Genomic DNA, 25,092 nt, shown 5'->3' with positions numbered 1-25,092 from the left:
CGCCAGGGCCACTGCCTGAGAGCTGGTCTCTGCTCCACACTCTTGCACCCAGCTCTCCATTTTCAGGGGCAGAAAGGCCAGGAGCTGCTCCAGAACAACCAGGTCCAGCATCTGGGCTTTGGTGTGCTTTTCTGGTCTCGGCCATCGCCTACAACAGTCATGGAGTTGGCTGCAAAGTCCTCGGGGACCTTCAGCCTCCTGATATTGGAGGCTCCTGAAGTTCCAGGGTTCAACTTCATATGCATGGAATCCGGAATTGAATCAGGAGGACGGCCAGGAATGTGTCTCTGTCTCCTTGGCCTCTCCTTGCATGGAAAGAACTGCCCCTCCCACCACCTCTGGATCTCTCCTGCAAGTCTCTCCAGCAGCCTGTTCACCTACTGCAGAGCTCCAAGGGTTAAGGAGAGCCAGTCTTCTGATGTAAGTATTGGGGTTTCCACTACATTATGTTCTAGAGAGGCAAGGCTCAGGGATGGCAGCCTCCTCTGGAAAGCCAGTCTAAACCTTCGCCCTCCAGTGGCCCAAAGGGGAAGCGCCTTATCTGAAAGAGCTTTTTCAACATCTTGTACTTCTGGGCACTCCAGGTAGGTTGCAGTTCTGGGATATGACAGTACTGGAGCAACATGGGTTCCTGGTAACTTCATGTTCGATTCTTCTCAAATCTTTGTCAGTTAATGTGCATCTTTTTTTCTCAACACGTATCTTGCGACCCTGATTATTTGTAAGAAAACTTTTGATGGTTCTGTGATCACGCTTCATGATCTTAGCAATCTCAAGAGTGCTGCATCCAGGGACCAGTTACCTGGTGTGGAAGAATTTGCACGTGCAGCAAACTGCCATGCATTGCCCCCCACAAACCTTATAACCTTTTGATACCCTTTGTCCCAAGGAAGCAGCCAAAAGATCACCCCCTTTTGACTTAATATCTTACCTACCTAAATAATAAGTTCCCCCTTATCTCTCCCTGTCTTTATCTCTTCTTGTCTTTATCAGTTCTTTCTCCTTTTCTAATTTACCCGTATTTGTTTTTACCTGCTCTCAACAGGTAATGTGTTACTAGAAAATAATTGCTTATATGAAGGAATTTTTCAATTACTTTATGTCAACAGCTAAAGATTAAACTTCTAAATGTAAAATGTCAGCAGTTAATGGTAAAGCCTATGTATGTAAAAAGTATATAAGAAACAATAAACTCAGAGTTTGTCAAGCTGTGTGACGATGTGTCATGCAGCTTCAAACCTCTGCCCAAGACATGCCTGAGTCTTTTTCTTAGCATCGTTACAACCTGGGGAGATGTTTTTCTGTGGACCGGAGGGGATGTGGTTTTGTGTGCTTTCAGATTCTAGACCAGTGATGACGAACCTTTTAGAGACCGAGTGCCCAAACTGCAACCCAAAATCCACTTATTTACCTCAAAGTGCCAGGGTTGCATCAGGATTGTGGTGCCCTCGGGGTGTGTGGGGGCGTAGCCCACTGGGTGGGCATGGCTGCAGTGGTCATGGCAGACTGAGTGTGTGTGGTCGGGGCCAGTTCCTCACCATTTCCGGGGCATCCCTGGGGATGGGGGCAATACCGCTTGCTCGCTCACTTCCTACCATATCGCTTCCAAATGTCACGTGCTCACTACTCTGGTGAACTCTGCTGGGGCAACAGTGCACATACCCACAGAGAGGACTCTGACTCCCGCCTCTGGCACGCTTGCCATAGGTTCGCCACCACTGTTCTAGACATGCCTTTTGCTGCAGATTCACTCCTTAGGATTGCTCTCCAGTCTTTCATTGGGATTCAAGGGGTGAACCATCACGGTAATTCCTCCCCTGGCCTGAGCACACACACAAGACAATTTGTGGGGAATAAAAGAGGTGAAACTTGGCAGAAATATGCAACAACCATTGCAGAAGTGAAAAGGGACGAAACATCCTGGGAAGCAAGATAATATTTGGAAGTGATATAGAGAGGCAACCATCCTAAATATGAGTCAGTTGTCAAGCCTCCAAATGTAAATCATGTGACCAAGGGGATGCCGCAACAGTGATAAGTGTGAAAAATGATCAGAAGTCACTTTTTTCAGTGCTGCACTTTTTCAGTGCAGTTATAAATGAACTGTTGCAAGTCGAGGACTATCTGTGTAAAGCAGAATTGGGCTTGCAAGGTTCAGCTATTATATCCTGGCTAAATAAAGTAGAATTCTAATTTTCCTGTGGAGTTTGTTTCTGGCCTGATATATCTGTTGTAGGAGTGCAGTGCCTCATATGGTTAGGAGGCTGGGTTGGAGATTAGCAAACCTCCAACATTCAAGACCTGAGTGTTGCTGTGTGGCGGGGTGAGCTCCTGTCATTCACTCTAGCTCCTTGTTGAGGACATGAAAGGAGCCGTCACAAATATCCCCCAGGCAATGGTGATGTCACTGGCTAATACTTTTAACCCAGAAGCGCCTTAAAAGATGCTTCCAAGGTAATGGGACGGGAAGGATATCTGTTTGGCCAACACCAATTTTGATACATTCTTCTCCTTGCAATGTGATGATGTTTTTTGCCTTCTGCCCCAAGAGCTACCTAGTCTGGAATTGGTTATCTGCATGCTCAGAGCTAATGAAACAGGGCCCTTTATACTCTGCAGGAATGCATTATTTGCAGTAAAAATACAGTGACCAAGGCAGACAAGCTTAATAAAAAGGGGGGGCATGTTGTGGACCCTACAAGGATGCAACTTATTGAAAACTCTCACAACACTTTATAAATACAAACTGCTTGTTAAATATAGCCTCAGATCCTGCCTCTTTGAGTTACATTTGTTCAGGTGTTCAAGGAATACTACTGTGATGGAAAGTAATTTAGAGTCCCAGGAGGGAGGGCTTGCTTTCCCCTAGAGTGAAAAGAGGCAGTAGAGTTCAGAAAAGCTGGTGGCAGGAAGAAGGCTAAGATGCCTCCCCCAGCAGTTCAAACAGTATATCTGTAGTTGTACAAATAGTTGCTTTAGTCTGGCAAGATTCTGTCTATATGTGAACGACAATAAAGAAATTACTCATAAGTAACTTGTTCCTGGGGCCTGACATCTTCTGAGGGGGAATTTGTGGATCTAGCCAAAGGCACAGTCACAGAGAAAACAAAGCATTGACTCAATTACAAGGTATCTAGTGAAGCAAATTCCCCCTCCCCAAAGGCATTTTCCCGGGAACAAAACTCTCCTGTCATTCACAAAACATCCAGAAAGGCAAATGATGCTGAAAGACTGGAAGATGCTCCAAGGAGTTAAGCCCAGAGTCTGGGAACCAGGGAGAGCTTGATGAACCCACAAGAGCACTGTCAATATACCTATTTGTGTTCCAACAAAATTGTGTCCAGGTCTCTGATTCCAATCTATCCTTGAGAAAATTCTGCCTCACTCATCCAAAGCATTCATAAATATTCACAGTTTTGTACAAGTTCAAAATCAAATGGAAAAGACAAAAGTCATGTTTATTAAGAAATGATTATTCATTTCTGTCACGACTTGTTGTTTTCTTCTGTTTTTTTCAAAGTCAAAGGCTATTAGGAACTGTGGTGTCGCAGTGGTTAGAATGCAATATTGCAGGCTAATTACCCACAGCCAGGAGTTTGATCCTGACCAGCTCAAGATTGACTCAACTTTCCATCCTTCTGAGGTTGGTAAAATGAGGACCCAGATGGTTGGGGGCAATATGCTGACTCTATAAACTATTTAGAACAGCAGTCTCCAATCTTTCAGCTTGGTGGCCTGGCCCAGACCAGGATGGTGGTGGTGTGAGTGGTAGGCGCACATACACGCGCACAACTCCGTTTGCACAAGCGGAAGCTGCTTGAACTTGCATGCAAAGCTCTATTTGTGGGAATGAAGCTTTGCGCACAAGCATCTTCTGCTCATAGAAATGGAGCTTCAGGTTTGCATGCGCTTGCCTGCCACTCACATGAGTGCATGTGCATCTGCCCATCTCTCCCACGGCCCAGTTTTGAACAGGCTGCGGCCTGGTAGTGGGCCATAGCCCAGAAGCTGGGGACCCCTGGTTTAGAGAGGGCTGTAAATCACTATGAAGTGGTATATAAGTCTAAGTACTATTTCTATTGCTCTCTACCAGAATTATTATTTGACAAGTTTGGGGGTTACTTCAGCCTGAACATTTTGACATCAAATGTTCTTTCCTATTGAGATTTGGCCTTAGCAGAATGATGTAGCACTTGGGGAAAAAGATGCAGCCCAGCAGGCCAGCACTGGAGTCCAAAATGGAAAAAATATGCACAGCCACCATGTATTTCCCCTTGGTGCTCAAGTAGGTGGGCACAAAAGTCACCCAGACGCTGCAGAAGACCAGCATGCTGAAGGTGATCATCTTGGCTTAATTGAAGACCCCAGGGAGGTTCCTGGCCAGAAAAGCCATCAGGAAGCAGATGGCGGCCAGTAGGCCCATGTAGCCCAGGACTCCATAAAACATGTTGACTGAGCCTTCATTGCATTGCAGGATGATCTCTCCAGGCTGGGAGTGCAGGTCAGAATCAGGGAATGGAGGAGAAGTGCCCAAATAGATGCTCCAGAAGATAACTTGGAGGCCGGTGCAAGAAAGGACAATGGAATTGGCCAAGCTCTTTCCCAGCCATCTCTGCAATTTATTTCCTGGTTTTGTGGCCAAGAAGGCTAACACCACCGTGATTGTTTTGGCCAAGACCGAAGAGACAGCAAGTGAGAAAACAATGCTGAAGGCTGTTTGACGGAGAAGGCAGGTAGCTCTTGTTGGCTGGCCGATGAACAGGAAGGAGGTCAAGAAGGAAAGCAGAAGGGAAACTAGGAGGATGTAGGAGAGATCCCGATTGTTGGCTTTGATGACTGAGGTTTCCTGGAATTTAATTAAGATTCTCAAGATAAAGCCTGTGATTAAAGAAAGGAACAAAGCAAGAGAACCCAGGATGATTCCCAGATTTTCTTGATAGGATAGGAAGGTTTTTAATCTTGGAGACACAATTATTTTGCTGGATGTTTGGATGCTGATCTTCTGGACATTTGCTGCATTTTTCTGCATCTGAAAAAGAGGTATAATAAAATTTCTCATACAGCATTGCTTCAATTCCAGTGATGAAGTTGGTGAAATTGGTGGTGGTAGAATGAACAGTTTTGTATAGAAGAAATCAGTATATAGTACTGATCAGTATATAGTACTTTTTGCTCCAGTATTTTTTCATGTCCTGCCCATCCCAGTTCAATTTCCAATGTCATTTCTTATCCTCCACTATCAATCATATACATATTATAAAGAAGCGAATGTTTTAAAAGCCAAGCTTTCATTGATGTTCTCCAAAACTCCCTTTTCTCCTGATGTCACTGACCTGCCTTGGTGGAGATGGTTCCTTCTGCACAGGGATGACAGTCGTAGCAGCAGATGGGCTTCTCCTCTTGAGTTACCTTCATGAATCCAGGTTCACAGCTTTCCACACATCGGGAAGGAGGCAGGAGCTGAGCAGAAAGAAGAGGGAAGTCCAGAAAATGAATTTCTTTCCAGAAAGAAGGCAAAGAAGAAAGGAATTGGTGATCTCCAGAGGAAGGCTCAGCTTTGCTAAATTTGAAGGCTGTAAAATCTTGAGTTGAACAGTCTACCTGAAGCTTTCCTGTTGATCTTCTCTTCCACACACAATGATTTCTAGATTTGAACATTTTGTACTAAATACTGAATAGAAAGTTTCTTCTAAGAAAAAGCATAGAAATCATTTCTCCCCATGGCTCAAATCTTCCTTCCTTTACACAGGTCTAATATACTCTTTATTGGAATAGTTGAGGGTGCATTTGTCATGGACATCTAACTAATGAATGCCTTGCCTTCCTAGGAGACTTTCCTTCTTTGATGACATTCAGAAGCATTCCTTGCCCCAAGAGTGTGTAGGTAAAAACATAAAGAAAAGTGAAATCGAGATTTAACTCCACCTTCTTTGACTCTTCCATCTCTATAAACTTAAAATCTGAGGATCCTTGTTTTTCTAGACTTCCAAAGATAAGTCTCCTAAAGGTTTTGTTGATGATAGCCTCCCACTTCACAATATCCAGGTCTGCTGAGAGGCCTCCATTTTCCTCCAAAAACATTCCATTTGTGGAATTATTGTAATACTGAAAGTTTTGAAGAAAAAAATGGAGCTGGAATGGGAAAAAAACCGGCTATGTTTAGTCAGGACATTCCAAATTCAATGGCTCACTCTAACCTTAACCTACTAACTTACCTTTCAAATTTATATGATCTGGACAAACTGTGAGATATGACTGAGAGAAATTGGATAGGCTTCAAGAGGGTGTTACCCAAATCCACAAAATAGTAGTACTTCTGGATTCCCTGTGGTATCTGTTTCTTGACTGGCCTAACTGAAACATCTGAGATAATATTTAATATCAAGGCAGAGTTTTTTTCTCACCTCCTCTCCTTCTATCTGTGGACTATATCATCTCTTCTCCATGTCTCTTTGTTATGGTTCCCTTCCTACTTGCCTTCCTTTTCTCTTTCCTACCTACCTACCTACCAGAATAACAGTTGGAAGGAACCTTGGAGGTCGTCTAGTCCAGAGCTGTCAAACTCGTTGCTTCACATGACATGTCACAACGTATCGCAACTTTTTTTTCCCTTGCCAGAGCTGGGGATGAAGGAGTTGTGCTGAAACTTAGTGGTTGAAAGAAAACCTTCACTGCAGACACTATGACACCAATGAAAAGCTCTCCTGGCCTATAATGGTTCTCTGGCTCCAACTTTTCCTTCTTTGGACTCAGGAGGTTTTTGAGATCGAGCCTCCTATGGACTGCCTGGGGCCCCTGAAGCAGGATGAGAAGTAACATGACAAGTAGTGCTAATGGAGCCTCCAGTTCTGTGTTTACTTTGAACAAACCATAAGAAGAGGTGGAAGAAAGCAAAGCTTTAGGGACCTTCCTAATACAGAATCCAGCCGAGTCTTCAAAACTGAAAGGTAGATTAAACAAAGCTTCTGTCTACCATAAAGGCCTTCCCAGGTTCTAACTGTTTCCAGACTCATTTAAGTCTTCACTCAAGACTTTCCAATGCCATGACATCAGCCAACAAACCCTACTGGGATATTGACGAGGAAGCCTGTTATTGATATCTTTGTGCCAAAAGTTCTCAAAGTCTGCAGAAATATCTCTAGGGACTAGTCACAAGACAACAAATCACTATGATTTGGGTAATGACAAGGAGAGGAGACATCACTTCTCTGAATGACTCAACAGGTACATGCCCTCTAGGGAAAGTTGCAGATGGGGTTCAAACTTTTAAAATGAACCAATATGTGAGCCTTCTCACCAAAGTTCTCAGAAAATATTACTTCTCCCATTTTCCATTGCCTGCACTTTCTGCATTGCATGAGAAAAGTACATCTTCCTTCCCGTCCTTACAACACGTCTAGAACTCACACGTCATACAACCCGTCTTGCCTACCCTACAAGGTTCCATCCAAAAAAGGAGCCGGAACTCCCTTCTGGGTGTTCTATGACAAACAAAGCCCTGGGTGTAGGTATATACATATGTTGTACATAGCATATCTATAAGTGTGTTATGTGTACACTTTTGAGAGCAGGCAACAGAATTTCATTTTTAATGTGTGCCAGTGTGCCCAGTAAAAAATGACCAAAAAAATTATCTTATCTTAACATGTCATTTTAGAAATTCTTCCCTGTCACCAAATATCAGGGTTTCAGGACCATAGTACATGGCATCAGGGAAAACCCCCATATAATCTTGATTATTATACTGAACAAATGGGGGAAATACCCCTTGCTGCCCTGAAATCCAATAACTTTGGGGAGTTTGTTTAATTTAAGGGGCAAAAAGGAGAGGCTATCAATAAACTGAATCTTAAAAGTACATTAGGGTAATAGATAGCAATTTAATACCCTGGCTTAAAAGTTCAATCTGGACCTTTTCCTGGACCAGGACAAGAAAGCTATCATAAACTTTGGAGTTGTGAGCAATAAAAGTTCAACCTGTAAATTTCCAATTTATCAATTTCTTCAGAAATTGAACCATGTATCTATCATCATAACTATTTATTTATTTATTTATTTATTTATAAATTTATATACTGCTCGTCATAAACTTTGGAGTTCTGAGCAATAAAAGTTCAACCTGTAAACTCCCAATTTATCCATTTCTTCTGCCAAGAAGTTACTCTAGGTTTTACAGTAAAAGGAACAGAATAAAACTTAAAAATATTACAATAACAAATATTAGCATTAAAATTAATCTTAAAATAGATAAAGATAGTGAAAAAGGCAGCAAGGTACCATGACAGCAGTGTTCCAATATTTGAGGGCTGTCACAAAGTAGAGGGAGTCCAAAACACCAGAGGGAAGGACAAGAAGTAACAGATGGAAACTAATCAAAGAGAGAATCAATCTAGAACTAAGGAGAAAATTCCTAACAGAACAATTAAGCAGTGGAATTATTTGCCTCCAAGAGTTATGGGTGCTCGAACACAGCAGATTTTTACTGAGCAGGAGGTTGGACTAGAAGACCTCCAAGGTCCTTCCAACTCTGTTATTCTGGGGGAAGAACTGTAAATAATTTGAGGTATGCATATGATGTAACACTATTAGCTGAAAATTAAGATGTGGACAAAATGATTTGGAAAATCAAAAGTGAAAAATTAGGAAACATCAGGAAAACAAAGATAACAGCTGCAGATGGAGATATTTAAAATCAACAAGGAGGATATTGAATCAGTTAGAGAGGTTATCTTTCTTGGATCCAAAATTGTTCATGATGGCAGTTCTACTCCTGAAATCAAACACCTTCTGTGGCACTGTAATGGTTAACATGAATAAGATCTGGAAAAGCAGAGATACTGATACAAATACAAAAAGCAGGCTAGTTAGAGCAATAGTCTTCCCTATAATAATGTACGGCAGGAGTGTCAAACTGATGGCCCACGGGCCAGATGCGTCATGGAAAAATCACACCCACCCCATTGCCGGCAATGAAAAAAAAAGTCATGATACATCGTGACACATGACGTGACATCCCTGATGTACAGGTATGAGAGTTGGGCACTAAGAATGGCTGATTGAAGAATTGACACCTTTGGCATAAATTATTGCATATACCATGGACATCCAGAGTAATTAACAGAGAGGTGCTAAATCATATAAAACAGACATATCACTAGATGCTAAATTATAAGACTTCGTCTGATTTAGTTTGGCCAAATCAACTTCTCCAATTCACTGGAGGAAACAATGATGCTAGGAATGATTAGTGGAACAAGAAGGGGCAAGCAAAGAACATGATGGCTTGATAACATCAAATCTGAACATCCAACAATTGAAAGAAACTGTGTTTGACAGGGTAGCATGGCGATCACTTGCCTATAGTCACCAAGAGTCAGGCACGACTAAATTGTCAAAACAATAACAAGCAAGTTTTAAGTGATTGGGTGTTGATAAAGTAATACCAGTGGACAAATTAGTGACAGGAAAAATCCAAGATAATTTGAATTTGTTCAGTGATTCAAGAGATTATTTGATGCCAATTATGATGGGAAGGACTGTGGCAGCTCAGCAAGGCCAGAAGACAGCCTCAGCCCCAGTGGTCCTGCTGCTGAACAAACTAAGAAGAATCTTGGTTCTGATGGCACAGATAACAGTTTTGGGCAAACATCAGCACTGAAGGCATCAAGAGTAGACTCTCCTGTTTTCTTAAAGAAAATTGCAACGATCACTCCTACGAGGCCCATAGTAGCACACAGAACACTGGTGGCTAATAAATCCGGGCCTGGGATGGTCAAAAAAGGTCCCAGGGGAATTAGAGAGGATGAATTTGCTAAATTGATACAGCAGATCAACCTATTAAAGATGACAGTTGAAGATTTGGAAAAGAAATGAGATTTCTACTTTGGAAATCTGAGGAACATCAAGCTGATTTCCCAGCAGAACAAAGGTGAAAGTGATCCTGTCCTGAGAAAAATACTACAGATGAAGGCTTTGTAACATCCAATGAAAGAGCAATTCTGAAGGAGCAATATTAATGGTCCACCGATTTTACAGCGAAGCAGCAGCAGTCAGAAATCAAAAGGAAAAAAAAAGCCGCCTTCCTTAATCTTGGCATCAGTTGTTCTTGGAAACATCTGTCTCAAATAACATACTTTAATCTTAAATCATTCACAAAAGTTTTCATCAGTATGAGTTTTATGTGAAGCAGAGGCAAACATATCTTTCTACAGTTAACAAGTGATTCATGTTCCACATTTTTCTGTCCTGGAAGCAAATCCTTTCAAAGTGGCCATTTCTTTATAATGTAATGCAGGGCTGTCAAACTGCCAGCCTGAGGGCCAGTTTCATCATACCGGAGCCACGCCCACCCCATTGCCGGCAATGGCGAAAAAGCTCCGATATGTTGCATGACGTCACATGATGTTGCAAGTTTGACATGTCTGATGTAATGTGATTCTCTTGCACAGTTTCCCATTCACATATGTAACATCAGTACTTAGTATGAGGGTGAGGGTCCATTCTCTGAGCTTGTGGGTTGGTTTCTGAACATTTGGTTACCAGGCTAGGTAACATCTTCAGCAGAATTTAGGGGATGGAGGTTGCTAAAGAGGAGGGCTACAGATATTCAGCACTATTGCAGTACTCAGGCTGCATTCCAAGCAGTGGAGCTACTACATTTAGCTCTCCAGTCCAAGCTGGGAATAAACAACATGGAGACTGCTTTAGAAAGAAGATTGTAGTTTATTGAAGAGGAGAGCCAGACAGAAAGATGGTTCTGGAAAAAACTGACATGTAGTATAGAGTGGGTTTTTATACCTTATTGTTTGGAGTTGTTCCTGTGACATGAACTTTGACCTGAACCTGAGTGTGCCTTTCTAGTATTCTGATGGTGGTAGGTTAATCCTATTATGTCCCAAAGGTCACATCCTGCTTCCCTGGGGCTGTGGCTGATGACTGTTGGTTTTTTTAGTGTGAGAGTTTGTTGATTCTAAGGATCTTTCTTTCTAATCCCAGTTTTCTGACTCCAATTTTGCTGACAAGATTATCACATCTGCATTTCTGCAGACCTGGTTTCTGTCTGGGGCAGAGAGACTTGGGGGGGGGGTCTGCCTTTAAAATACTTTGGGGGACATATATTCTGCCTTGGGGAAAATATATTCTGCCTTTTTAGTATTTCCCAAAATATTTATTTCCCTGGATTCTTCCCACAGTATAAAACCAATAAAGAATATTTGTAGCTCAGGATTGAAATGAGGGGTTTTTGGTGCTAGCACTAATGATATTATTTAGTGGGCAGTGAAACGTCTGCAAGAAAAAAAACCAAGCTCAGAGACCACGAAGAATCCCTCATTGTGTAAAAACAAATTTCTATAAAATGGCACATGACAGGTTAAATTAAAGGTTACTTTCATGATCAAAAATCTTTTTAAGATATACCCAAAGATATTCAGGAAGCAAAATCTTTTTTGTCCAGTGATATTAACCCAAATGCTAATAACATATTTTTAAAATGGTCATCATGAAGTCTAAAATTCCAGGTAACAGATCTTTTTATGAGATGTTAGATAACTGCTCTGAATAAAGGTCTTTCCACACTTAGTGCATTGACATGGCTTCTCTGCTGTGTGGATCCTTTCATGGGAAATAAGTTCAGTGCTATTAGTGAAGCTGTTTCCACACTCCATACACTTATGTGGTTTCTCTTCTGTATGAATCCTTTTATGGGGAGTAAGGGAACTGCTTGTTCTGAAACTTTTCCCACAATCTTTACATTTATATGGTTTCTCTCCTGTGTGGATCCTTTTATGGAAAGCAAGGGAACCACTATGACTGAAGCTCTTTCCGCACTCCACACACTTATATGGCTTTTCACCTGTATGGATCCTTTTATGGGAAGTAAGTTGGCTGCTCTGAATGAAGATCTTTCCACACTTCATGCATTTATATGGTTTCTCCCCCGAATGGATCCTTTTATGGAAAGTAAGGGAATTACTATGACTGAAGCTCTTTCCACACTCTTTGCATTCATGTGGCTTTTCCCCTGTGTGGATCCGTTTATGGGAATTAAGATTTCTGTGTTGACTGAAGCTCTTTCCACATTCCATGCATTTATATGGTTTCTCCCCTGTGTGGCTAGTTTCATGGGAAATAAGACAATGACTCTTATTAAAGCTCTTCCCACATTCCCTACACTGAAATGGCTTCTGTCCTGCATGCATCCTTTTATGGGAAGTAAGAGAGCTGCTCATTCTAAAGTTCTTTCCACACTGTATACATTTATATGGCTTCTCTCCTGTGTGGATCCTTTTATGGCAAGTCAGATTACTGTGCTGGCTGAAACCTTTTCCACACTCCATGCATTTATACGGCTTCTCTCCTGTGTGGATCCTTTTATGGGAAGTCAGATTATTGTGTTGGCTGAATCCCTTTCCACATTCCATGCATTTATATGGTTTCTCCCCTGTATGGATCCTTTTATGGGTGGTAAGATTTCTGTATTGGCTGAAGATCTTCCCACACTCTTCACATGTATATGGTTTCTCTTCTGTGTTGATCCTTTTATGAGATGAAATTGACCTAGTACCATGAGAATGGGGAAAAGTCCAATTGTAATTTTTTCCATTGTCTCTGCCTATGTTATGTTCTTCTTTGTTTTGGGTTGGATAGTGTTCATTTACATCTAATTTGTGGTTGATTAGCTTCACGCTTTTCCTAGTATATTGTTTCTTTATTTTCACTTGTTGGGCAAGAAAATATTGCATCAGAGCATCAGTGGAACATGAGCTTTCCTGATTCCAAATATTTGACTGGTTTCTCTCATGGCTTTCTGTTTCCATTCGAATTCCAAATTTCTCTATTTTATCTTTAGCACTGATCACTTGGAACAGTTCATGGGAATCTTTATTCTCCTGCCCATTATTTCCTTCAAAGGAAAAGAGAAATGAAAATGATAACAGGGTTAGTGAAAAAGATCAAACTGTAGGGTGTCACATGAATTTCCTTTTGAATTTTTCCAAAACGGCAATATGTTGTATGTTGTATGCTTACAATGGCATGATGTAGACATAATAGTTTATATATTCATGAACCGTGAAAGCTTTGAAAATATCTAGAAAATCTCTTTCTTTACAATTATACATAGATATGCAAATCTCACCCAGAATCAATTCCGAGTTAAAGAATAATGAGGGGAAACATCCAAGGAGGTATTAGCAGAAAACCTCAGATTTATTGGAGTGGGTTAATTTCAGCAGAGGCCTGAGAGAACTGAAACAATTTTGTAACAAGCTTTTTTTCCCTATCCAAACTAATTTCCCTTTACTATTCAATTTCTTTTGCCAAAATTACATAGTTGCAGAGAAGAAAAACAGGGATCCAAAAAACCCTCAACATAGTTTTTGCAATGGAAAAGCAGCACCATTTAACCCAGTGAGAGTGAAATATTTGGGCTGGGCATGTCAAAAATTTAGAAAATGCTTGACTTTGCTGATGTAACATATATATCCCCTTCCACCCTCACACACATCAAAACTAGAACAATTCTCTATCTCTCCCTCATCTAGGCCACCCTGAACAGTAGTACTTAGTAGCAGCATCAAATCTGGGCTTGAAATAGGAGCCCAGTCTCAACTTCAGGCCTTAGCACTACCACTTTCAATTCCACAAGCAATTCCGCAAGCAATTCCATCAACAGACACATCAACCTACAACCAGCCTACGAACCCTTCTGAATCCAAATCAATTCGCACAGCCAGACAGAGATAGCACTGACCTTCAACCTCCCCCACCTATCAGCAGTTCATTCCCCATGATCCTGACCTGATGTAATCTCCCTTTCACAAGACCCATCACAAGCCTCTCACTGGTGACTCATACCTGACCTATCACAAGATCCTCACGTGACACACTCATACCTGAAGCCCTTTTAAACAGAACACTGACATCCCCTAAACTCCACTGAAGATGTTATCTAGCCTCGTAACAAAGGGTTTGGAAACCAACGCGCAAGCTCTGAGAACGAACCTTCACCCTTATACTATCACTTTTACACAAAAAAGACTTCCCTGCACCATTCCGCAGTATGTGCAATGTTTGGGGAACGGTGTGATTGCCATGCAGCACCGGGGTCTACTGCGGCCTGCTTACCTTCAGATAGTGTTCTCTCTCTCTGTTGACAGGCCCTTGAGGCCTGCTAGAAGCTACTCTGCACTGCACAAGATCCTCGTTCTAGAAATGATTTCACAGAATGCTGTTCTGTGGCCTCTGCAGCTTCTTAAAAAAACATGTGAAAGAACAATTCCATTCTCGCATGGTTTTTGGAGACACCCAGGGCCACATAAGAGCACACTCCTCCCAAAATGTCTTCCGGTGGCTGCATGAGAACACATCTTGTTCTTCTAAGTGTCTGAAAATTGAACAAGAATTTTGGTTGCTTTTAAGAATAGTTGTCAGGTTTGGGGGACTATTGGCATGTTCCCCCCAAAAAATTTTGGGGGCACGTCACCTTTGAAATGTGTGTCATAGCTTTGCCATCACTGATTTAGCACCTAATCTCAAGGCTCAGGATAGAAATGAAAAGGAAGAAAAGTCATTGACCCAAGAACCTGATGAAATAACCACCCTTCCTAGGACAGATAAGGAAGCATCTGGGCCCAAATAGCTGAAATAGATTTGATGGAATTGACCAACTCTTCAAGCCAAGAAATTAGTTTCTCACTGATAGGTTGAAATAGAAATGGAAAAGATAGATGAGAAATGGAACTGTGTGCACATCTAAGGAAAAGGCGACTGACCACTTTCCTTCCTTGGAGCAGAAGGCCAGATCTTTTCCTTCTCCTTCCCAGAAGATGAGGTCTGGTTGGAGATTTTTAAATAAGAAATAGCCAATAACGTTTAACAACCGAATGTCTCCCCAAACATTCTGACTAGGGAGAAGCAAACCCCTTACCCAGAGAGGCCACGTTCCTATGATTTTCCAGCATGATTTCCCAATACAATGCTTTTTGGTGAGCATCCAGCTGAGTCCACTCCTCCTCGGAGAAATACACAGCCAACTCCTCGAAGGACACATGGCCCAACTGAACAAGGAAAAAAAAAAAACAGAACAGGTCCAAGATTTGCAAGGTCTGTTCCACTGTTCGCAAAGTAAAATTATGCGCCAAGTTAAATGGCTGTACATGGTAGGATAAGGTTTATGTGAGAAAATAAACAGAACTGAAAACGTGTCACTGAAAAGGTATTTTGGGCAAGTTTTATCAATTTCATTGAGTCTGCAGGACTTTCTGTGCGATTCAGTGAAAGTAACCTCATTTTTGGATCTATCATCTATCTATCCATGTCTGTCTGTCTGAACCATTGGCTGAACAGGAGAAAAGAAAGGAGAAAATTGCCTGGGAAGGGCATTTCTCAGCCTTTGCAAAGTGAGGATTTTATCTCCGAATCCAGGCATAAATCCGAGGGTTAGAAATTACTTTGCAGGCTGAAAGTGCCTTGATCACGTGCTCCTTCAAAACCATTTTTACTTAAGCAATTCCTCTATAATGCTACTCATGGGATTTTAATTGTCCACCTTATCTTTCAATCTGATTCAATTATCTTATCACTGGTTGCACACCAGGCTTATAAAAATGATAACAAGCCAGTCTGGGTCTTTGGTTATTTTTGATTAGCTGTGCACATTCTAAGTCAAAGACTTACAAAATGAACTGGTCTCTTTTTAGCAATTGCTGCCACTGTGGTACTTTTATCCCTATTTCTTGAAGGACTTTTTAAAAAACTGCTTCTTGTGAATTCATAGTAGGAAGAGTAGCCAGCAGAGCAAGTTAATTAGTGATCTTCAAAAAAAAAAAAATTTCCTAAACAGAATCTGATAGAAATGGCTAAATATTATGTCTCAACAACAGTCTTCAGAGGAAGCTAACTGAAAAAGTTTGAACCTGCTATTCCCCTTCCCACATTGCTCAGAAACACAAAAATAACCCAGTGCAAACAACGGGGGGAAATGGAAGGAATGCTCTGTACACCAGCTTGACTTCCTGAAGAAAAAGAGAGTACAAATTTAATACACTGATTTCCCCCTCTTACTTGAGTTGTTGCTTTAACCACGGTTCCAGCTCCACAATAAGGAAGAGGCGACTTTGTTCTATTCTTCCCTGTGGACGATCATAAAATTTATAATATATAATTAACAGGATGGAAAGTATACAGAAGGTAAGAAAGCGGGCATCTCTCTGGGGAATGGGAGAAGTTTTAATTACCTCCTGAGGTATCCTGATCTGGATCTTCCTGAGAGCTCCTTCTCAAAAACAGCTCTTGAGGGGGATTAGATAGATTCCTCTTTCCTTTAGGATCCCTGATCTCCATAGTAAAAGACTTGAAATATGAGGATGAAGAAAAGAAGAATTAGCGGGCACCACATAACAAGATATCCATCAGTGAGGTTGAGTAGGAAATAATGTTCTACAAGAATTGGTGTGACATCTTCACATATTATGAATGCCAGAGAAGTCTGGAAGAGAAACAGAAATCATACACATTCTTTATGCCCTTTTGGACTCCCAGGTCGAGGCTCTCTCACCTGCAACCCAACTTGCTCCTTCTGCTCCTCTGCCTGGCTCAGGAGCAGGCCTTCCACTAGGGCCACCACCTGGGAGGTGGTCTCTGCTCCACACTCCCGCACCCAGCTCTCCATGTGTGGGGGCAGAAAGGCCAGGAGTTGCTCCAGAACAACCAGGTCCAACATCTGGGCTTTGGTATGCTTTTCTGGTTTCAGCCATTGCCTACAAAAGTCATGGAGTCGGCTGCAAAGTCCTCGGGGACCGTCAGCCTCCTGGTATTGGAGGCTCCTGAAGTTCCAGGTCTGAGCTTCTGAATGGATGATGGTTTCCTCCTCTTGGATCTTCTGCCCAGTTCTTGCCCAGATCACCCTACAGCTCCCAGGCTGAACAACAAAAGAGCCTTTTCCAGTTCCCACGCTTGCAAAAGGTTGTGTCTCCATTCTTTCTCTGTCCTGTAAGGCAGCTCTGAACAAGTCCCAGGAATCTTATGGATGTCCAAACACCTTTTCCCTCATAGGAATGACCTCCATGAATGTAGCTGCAGGAATGACCGCAGAAGGAATTTCAGCTCTCTTTCCCCAAGGGATGATTTTGTACATGAAGGAACAAAGGGCTTCCAGTGTGTTATCTGAGACGGGGAAGAAAAAAGTCCAAGAATTACATGCAGTAGATATAAAATCATTGAACAACCACGTGGGGGAGGCATATACAGGTAGTCCTCAACCTACGACCACAATTGAGCCCATTTCTGTGATTAAGTGAAACATTTAGTTGAGTTTTGCCATATTTTATGACTTTTCCTGCCACAGTTGTTAAGTGAATCACTGAAATTGTTAAGTTAGTAACACAGCTGTGAAGTGAATCTGGCTTCCCTATAGTTTGCTCATCACAGAAAATGATCACGTGACCCAGGGACATTGCAACCGTCCTAAATATGAGTCAGTTCCCAAGCATCTGAATTTTTGATCACATGACCACTGAGAATGCTGCAAAGGTCATAAGTGTGAAAAAAATGGTCACAAGTCACTTTTTTTCAATCATGTTGCAACTTTGAACAGTCACTAAAAGAAGTGTTGTAAGTCAAGGACTACCTGTACAGGCGTGCAGAGGCATTGAGCGGATGGGTTATCTGTGTGTGTGTGTGTGTGTTTGTGTGTGTGGTGCAGAATATGGAACTGATTTCCAGCTGACTTCCAATGGGTGTAACCGAGATGGAAAAGAAAATCAATTCCACCAATTACAAAATGGGGAATTGAACAATTGCCCGGAGCCCCAACAGCAGAGCTGGGAAAGGAGGCAGATGGAGATGCTGCCCTGCTTCTCTGCCGCTCCAGCCCCAGGTGCGAATCCTGCCTCTCTTCTGTCCTGCTGGACCTCGGTGAGGCCAACCCTCCTCTCCCCCCACTCGGGCTCTTCTTCCCCGGACACGGAGCGGGAAGGAACCCCCGGATTCACGCCGCCTTCTTGCGATCTCCGGTGCTTCTTCTGCTGCACTGGAGCTCCGCTTTCCCCACTGTATGGAGAGGGCGGCTGAGGAACATGGGACCCGGGATTGGACCCGGAGAAGGGCCGGGACCGGATCTCCCCCTCCTTCGCCTCCCTTTGCACGGGAATATTCCCCCCCCTCCACCTAAGATACGAGTGAATCTCTTCCCCGCGAGACGCTTCCACAGCCTCTTCGCCTCACGCGGAGCTCAAAGCGTTAAGGAAAGCGAGTGCGGCCTCCCAGAGCGGCAAGCATTTGTGACGTCACGCCTCCTCTGGAAAGCCAGCCGTGATGTTCGCCCTCCACTGGACCAATGGGGAAACACCTGACGTTCCCTTCTCTTTGCCGAGCGCGTCCCCTGAAGGAATCTATGTGACAGGATTCCCCAAAAGGGCGGGAAAAGGGAGAACGTCTGAAGGGGAGGGGTAGGGCAGGGATGATGGGCATGAGAGTAGGGTGGAAGGTCCCTCTCAATGGCTTCTTGCCCGAGAAAGGCGGCGGTATCTTCTGAGGCGGCAGTTTCTCCATCTTCCTTACTGTCTAGGAACCGTCTGTGGATATGGAGAAAAAAATCTGTCTGGAGGACTTGAACTCACTTCCCTCAAGAACAGCTTCCCTGAAGGCTCTGCAGAGGTTGGAGGAGGCCTCAAAAGGGGCCATATCCTCTCAGAAATGGCCAGGCGATCAGAAGACGAGGACATAGAGCCTTTCTGGGAAACACAATTTGTGTCTTCTGGTTGTTGCGAATTCCAGCCTGAAGTGAAGGAAGATGGGACATGGACAGTTGAATCCACAACCGGGAAAATGGAGATTTTGATTTTTATTTATTTCAGTATATACCGCAGCCCTTCTCAAATTCTTTGGTCTGGGTGCCTAAGAACAACTGGAAACGATGAGTGGCAGCTCCTAACGATAAGAATAATCTTGAATTATTATGAATTGATATTTTGAAATATATATTAAAAAATCAGTTCCAACATGGAGAAAAACATGAAAACTTGTGGATGTTTCAGAAATTTTACCTCATTGATGGAGAAATGAAGAGAGGGTAAATGACAACATGTCTATCACGGGAGAAAAGCTAGAATTTCAAAATGAAGGAAGCAAAAAAGTGAAAATTGAATATAAAGTTCAAATACCATGAGATTAAAGAAAAAAGTATGTTTTACTTAGGAATTGAATAAGGAATAACCTCAGGGAGTATCACTAGGAAACTTAAGACCCTTGGAGAATTTAAGGCAACAGGGATACCTTTAGATCATTAATAAACAGAAACGGAAAGCCCAAATTTTGTTATAGTTAAAAGAGTTAAAACTTCACCGCACAAGAGATTTGTCTGCACACACACACACACACACACACACACAGTATACCTCTGGAATTCTCTCACATCATGAGAGGCCTTTGAAAAGTGTTCCAGTCATACTGGTTGACTCAGAGCAAATTTCTTCACTGTGAATGCAAGTTGGATTATTTTGGGGGGTATCCTCATATCCCAGAGGGAGTTCCTGTTGCCATTTCTGAGAAGTAGTTTTTCTTACGGTCAGATTATTTTATTTTGGTCCCAACAGATTTCCAAAGAACTTCCTTCATTGTTTGCAATGCCAGCACAATGGAGTTGTTTTCATTCATTCTCCTGAATATTCCTAACTTGAGATGGATGGATGGATGGATGGATGGATGGAAGGAAGGAAAGAAGGAAGGAAAAATTCAAAGCACAAATCCTCCTAGTTGTCATTTTTAATTCAATATTGTAATTATTCAATTGGACAATTCAATATCACTTTCCATTTCTCTCTGTTTACAATGATGGAACTTGCACTCCCTTTGGATTATAATATTCCTTCAGACCCCAGAATCTATCTGCTGCACTATTTCCAAGTTTTTGGGAGAACATAGACCCAGTAGGTTCCTCTGCCAAAATAATATATTAAGAAATGAGAAAGGGAGGGGGAAACAACTGTAAGAAGACTAGACAAAAGAACAAAAATTTAAACTATGGGAATTTTTACATGCAGGTCCACTGTAGCAGAAGAAAGACTAATCGTGTTTTGTCTTGAAGAGCTGCATAAGGAAGATGCACTTCCTTCTTCTGAGGAAGAAGCACCTGTTAAATGTCTGCCTATTGACAGCCCTCCCAGAACCAAAATCAATTAGTAACTGAGATAAATGTAAACTTAAGAAAAAAAATTGTTTATTGATATTAAACACGTTAGCGCTCTTCTTAACTTTTAAGAAGAGATTGGACGACCATTTGGTTGAAATGGTATAGTCCCTTCCAACACTGCTATTCTATTCTGTTCTGTTCTAATGTGGGAGTTGTCAAAAGGAACACCATAGTTTGGTAATGAAACATCTGCAAGCCAACAACCAAGCTCGGAGAGTACCAAGAACCCATACACTACAATTGTTAAGCAAATCAATGGATTCCTATGTATTGTTTGCATCCCTCATGTGACCACAGAATGTGTAATCTCCCTCATATTACCATGAATGCTGCAGCCGACTCATCTTAATGCAAAATATAACATAAATCACATCATTTGATTGCAGGGGTACGTGCCACTACTGGAATACACGGACTGGGTTGTAAGTAGCTTTGGGGAGCTCCCCAATAACTTTGAACAATTTTTAAGTGAATAGTCACGAGAACTACCTTTATTTGTAAATAGGAAATGCATAAATTTAACCAACTAAATATAGAGTTTACATGAATTCTCACCCAAATGGATCTTTTACATATTAGATCATTCCTCCTTCTGAAGCTCCTTCCGCGCACACTTTTATATAGTTTTTCTTTTGTGTGGATTCTTTTATGGGAAGTAAGATCACTGCTAGTAGTGAAGCTCTTTCCAGACTGTGTGGATCCTTCTATGGGAAGTAAGATGACCGCTATTAGTAAAATTATTTCCACACTCCACACATTTATATGGCTTCTCTCCTGTGTGGATCCTTTTGTGGGAAGTAAGATCACTACTTGTGGTAAAGTTCTTTCCACATTCCATACATTTATAAGGCTTCTCCCCCGTGTGGATTCTTTTATGTGAAATAAGAGAACCACTATGACTGAAGCTCTTTCCACACTCCACACAGTTGTATGGCTTCTCCCCCGTGTGAATCCTTTTATGTCTCGTAAGGGATGCATTTTCACTGAAGCTCTTTCCACATTGTCTGCAGTTATATGGTTTCTCCCCTGTGTGGATCCTTTTATGAGAAGTAAGGTGGCTGCTAACAGTAAAACCCATTCCACACACCAAGCATTTATATGGTTTCTCCCCTGTATGGATCCTGTTATGATAAGTAAGGGAACCACTATGACTGAAGCTCTTTCCACACTCTCTGCATTTATATGGTTTCTCCCCTCTGTGCATCCTTTCATGGGAACTAAGGTTACCCTGTTGGGTGAAGCCCTTCCCACACTCTCTACATTTATATGGCTTCTCCCCTGTGTGGATCCTTTTATGTCTCCTAAGAGATACATTGTCATACAAGCCCTTTCCACATTCCATGCATTGATACGGCTTTTCTCCCGTGTGGATCCTTTTATGGGAAGTAAGTTGGCTACTTTGAGTAAAAGTCTTTCCACAGTCCAAACATTTATAAGGTTTCTCCCCTGCATGGATCCTGTTGTGGTAAGTAAGGGAAACACTGTGGCTGTAGCACTTTCCACACTCTCTGCATTTGTATGGCTTCTCCCCTGTATGAATCCTTCTATGGGACGTTAGATGACTGCTTTGAATAAAAGATTTTCCACACTCCATGCATTTATATGGCTTCTCTCCTGCGTGGATCCTTTCATGTTTCATAAGGGATGCATTTTCACAAAAGCACTTCCCACATTCTTTGCACTTATATGGCCTCTCTCCCGTGTGGGTCCTTTTATGGGAAATAAGCTGACTGCTATGAGTAAAGGTCTTTCCACACTCCAGGCATTTATATAGCTTCTCTCCTGTATGGATCCTTTTATGAGATGTAAGGGAACAGCTATCACTGAAACTATTTCCACAGTCCATACACTTACATCGTTTCTTCCCTGTGTGGACCCTTTTATGAGAAGTAAGATGACTGCTATTAGCAAAACCCTTTCCACATTCCATGCATTTATATGGTTTCTCCCCTGTATGGATCCTGTTATGGTAAGTAAGAGAAACAGTATGTCTAAAGCTCTTTCCACATTCCTTGCATTTATGTGGTTTCTCTCCTGTATGAATCCTTTTATGGGAAGTAAGTTGACTGTTATTAGCAAAGCCCTTCCCACATTCCAGACATTTGTATGGCTTCTCCCCTGTATGAATCCTTTTATGTCTCATAAGGGATGCATTTTCACAGAAGCGCTTTCCACACTCCATGCATTCGTATGGTTTCTCCCCTGTATGGATCCTATTATGGGAAATCAGTTGGCTGCTATGAGTAAAACTCTTTCCACACTCCATGCATTTATATAGCTTTTCCCTTGTGTGGATCCTTTTATGGATAGTAAGATTTCTGTGTTGACTGAATGCCTTTCCACACTCCATGGATTTGTACGGTTTCACTTCTGTGTGGGTCTTTTCATGAGATGTAAGAAACCCATTTTCATAAGAAAAAGTGAATGTCCAATTGCCATTTTTCCCATGGTCTCCAGATACACAATCTCCTTTGGCTTGGGTTGGATAATGTTGATTTACATCAACTTTATCTTGGATTAGCTTCACACTTTTCGCAATATAGCTTTTCTTTATTCTTCCTTGTTGGGCAACAAAGTCTTGTATCGGGACATCAATGGAAGGGCTTTCTTGATTCCAATCATCGGATTGGTTTCTCTGATGTTTTTCTTTTTCCATTTGAATTGGAAATATTCTGTCTCCAGCACTGATCACTTTAAATAGTTCACAGGAATCTTTATTCTTCTGCCCATTATTACCTTCAGAAGAAAAGAGAAATGAAAATGATAGCAAGGTTAGGGAAAGAGATCAATCTGTAGGAAGTCATAAGAATTTCCTTCTGAAATTTTGCCCAGTTTCGATATTTTATATAGAATGTCTTCCCAAATTCTCTGATTGGAGAGTAGCAAACCCTTACCCAGCAAAGCGACGTTCCTGTGATTTTCCAGCATAACTTCCCAATGCAGGGCTTTTTGGTCAGTATCCAGCTGAGACCACTCCTCCTCAGAGAAATACACAGCCACCTCCTCAAAGGATACAAGATCTTCCTGAACAATGAAAAAAAAGAAGAAAACAGACCCAGCCAAATTCGCAAAATAATATTTAAATAACACTAAACAAAGATATGGATTAAGTTAAATGTTTGTTTGGTCAAATTCCAAACTTTAGATAAGAAAATGGACAGAACCAAAACTTTTAATTAAAGAAATACTGATTCTGCAGGACTTTATTTATTTATTATGAAATTTATTTGCTGCCCGTCTTGTGTCAAACAACTCTGGGCAGCTTACAGGATAAATGCACCATAAATAAACAGTATTGCACGCTAATTCTGCCGACTGCCAGCAGTTTGATTCTCACCGGCTCGAAGTTGACTCAAGCCTTCCATCCATTCAAGGTCGGTAAAATGACCCAGATTGTTGGGAGAAAGAGGCTGACTCATAAACCGCTTAGGGCTGTAAAGTACTATGAAGTGGTATATAAATCTAAGTGCTATTGCTATAAAAACATTCAAACACATTAAAATCATCAGATATAAAATGACAAAGCAAATGAGATAAAATCATTAACACAAGATGGAGAAGGAGGGTGCCGAATTGGGAGTGCATGTTATCTTTTAGTCAACAACCTCCTGTGTGAAGCTCCCCCACTGGGACTCCACATCTTCTGGCAAAGACAGGTTGAGATGTGTTTGAGTATTAGTAGCTTGGGTTGGTAATAGAGCTGTTGATTTGATCGCTGAGCTTGGTGATTTAGCTATAAACATTTCATCTCCATTTGGGGAGACATCTTCAGTGTGCTTTGAATTTGAATTGAAAGAGACAAGTCTTAAGGCTCTTGTGAGAAGTCAGGCGGATGGGAGCCAATTTCATTTCAGGGGAGTAACATATTACAAATGTCTTCAATGCCATTCAGTGAAAGGAATCTCAGTTTCCTTTGGATTGCTCGAGATCTATGTCTGTCTGCCCATCCCTCCCTTTCTTTCTCCCTCTCTTCCTACATCAATCATCAAAAGACTCTCAGCAACTAGAGAGATTCAACTGGCAGATGGGCCTTGGAATCCACATCTATCACAGACTCCAATCCTTACTGTCTATGCCAGTGATGGCGAACCTTTTAGGGACCGAGTGCCCAAACTGCAACCCAAAACCCACTTATTTATCACCAGGTGCCAGGTGGGCGTGGCTCACTGGGTGGGCATGGCTGGGGTCATGGCAGATTGGGTGGGAGTGGCCAAAGTGGGCGTGATCACCTCGATGTTGTTCATGGGGAGGGACGCCTGTGGGGGCCAGGCAGGATTGGGGGAGATCCAAGGGGTCTCTGCCAGGTGGGGCAGTGGGCAGAAGGCTCGTCCTGCAGGGTGAGGTGAGGCAAGGCGAGGCAGGGTCGGGGTGCCATTGTCACAGGGCAAGGTGTGGCAGGGGCGGCTGCTGCCTGACACCATCGACCTCTGCACACAGAGGCCAGGGAGCGCATGGGAGCTAGGATGCATCCGGCCATGTGGGACCTCAGCGAGTTAGTGGGTGGCTGGTTGAAGAGGGACGGTTGCCATCTCCAGGGCATGGCCTGTGTGCCCACAGAGAGGGCTCTGAGTGCCACCTCTGGCACGCGTGCCATAGGTTCGCCACCACTGATCTATGCAGAAGAAAACTGATGGAGGGGATTCTTTCTAGCATTTCATCAAAAGGCTTATGGTAACTCAAAAGGAATAGTCCTATTCATTCTCAAAACAAGTGAAAGTGCTGGGAGAGACAGCTAGGGATTTGGGTGGATGCCACCCATATCCAGAGAAATACTGTTTCTGCTTCTACTCAGAATATAAGGAACCAATCGCTAGTACGTAATACAGACCATTGCTTTTTCACGAGGCAACTGGACTTCCGAAGCTTCTTGGATGAGAAGTGAAATGTCTTCAAAGAAAAAC

General features: G+C 42.3%; 1 protein-coding gene and 1 pseudogene across 5 annotated transcripts in view; one reads left to right on the top strand and one right to left on the bottom strand.

Moving 5' to 3' along the window:
- The first annotated feature begins 7,043 nt into the window (after positions 1 to 7,043).
- LOC120301571 lies at positions 7,044 to 9,978 on the top strand (annotated as a pseudogene).
- Positions 9,979 to 10,702: 724 nt separating this feature from the next.
- The window catches only part of LOC120301580 (zinc finger protein 420-like), a 38,840-nt gene continuing 24,450 nt past the window's right edge, over positions 10,703 to 25,092 (bottom strand). For 2 of the 5 annotated variants that reach the window (XM_039328993.1, XM_039328994.1), the window contains exons 5-6: positions 23,086 to 23,215; positions 19,832 to 22,927 (exon numbers count right to left, since the gene is read on the bottom strand). In XM_039328993.1, the coding sequence (XP_039184927.1) occupies positions 20,859 to 22,927; positions 23,086 to 23,215 (2,199 nt within the window). In that variant the 3' untranslated portion in view covers positions 19,832 to 20,858. Of the gene's footprint in view, positions 12,905 to 14,598; positions 14,603 to 14,929; positions 15,060 to 16,065; positions 16,134 to 16,238; positions 16,354 to 16,558; positions 18,243 to 19,831; positions 22,928 to 23,085; positions 23,216 to 25,092 lie in introns of those variants that run through there. The other 3 variants (XM_039328996.1, XM_039328995.1, XM_039328997.1) reach the window with 3 other exon arrangements.

This window comes from Crotalus tigris, unplaced genomic scaffold (assembly GCF_016545835.1).
Source record: "Crotalus tigris isolate CLP2741 ecotype Arizona unplaced genomic scaffold, ASM1654583v1 scf7180000024386.1433019, whole genome shotgun sequence".
NCBI classification, from domain to species: Eukaryota; Metazoa; Chordata; class Lepidosauria; order Squamata; family Viperidae; genus Crotalus; species Crotalus tigris.
Note: the sequence above shows the minus strand (reverse complement) of the source record. Positions and strands in the feature narration are given on the sequence as shown.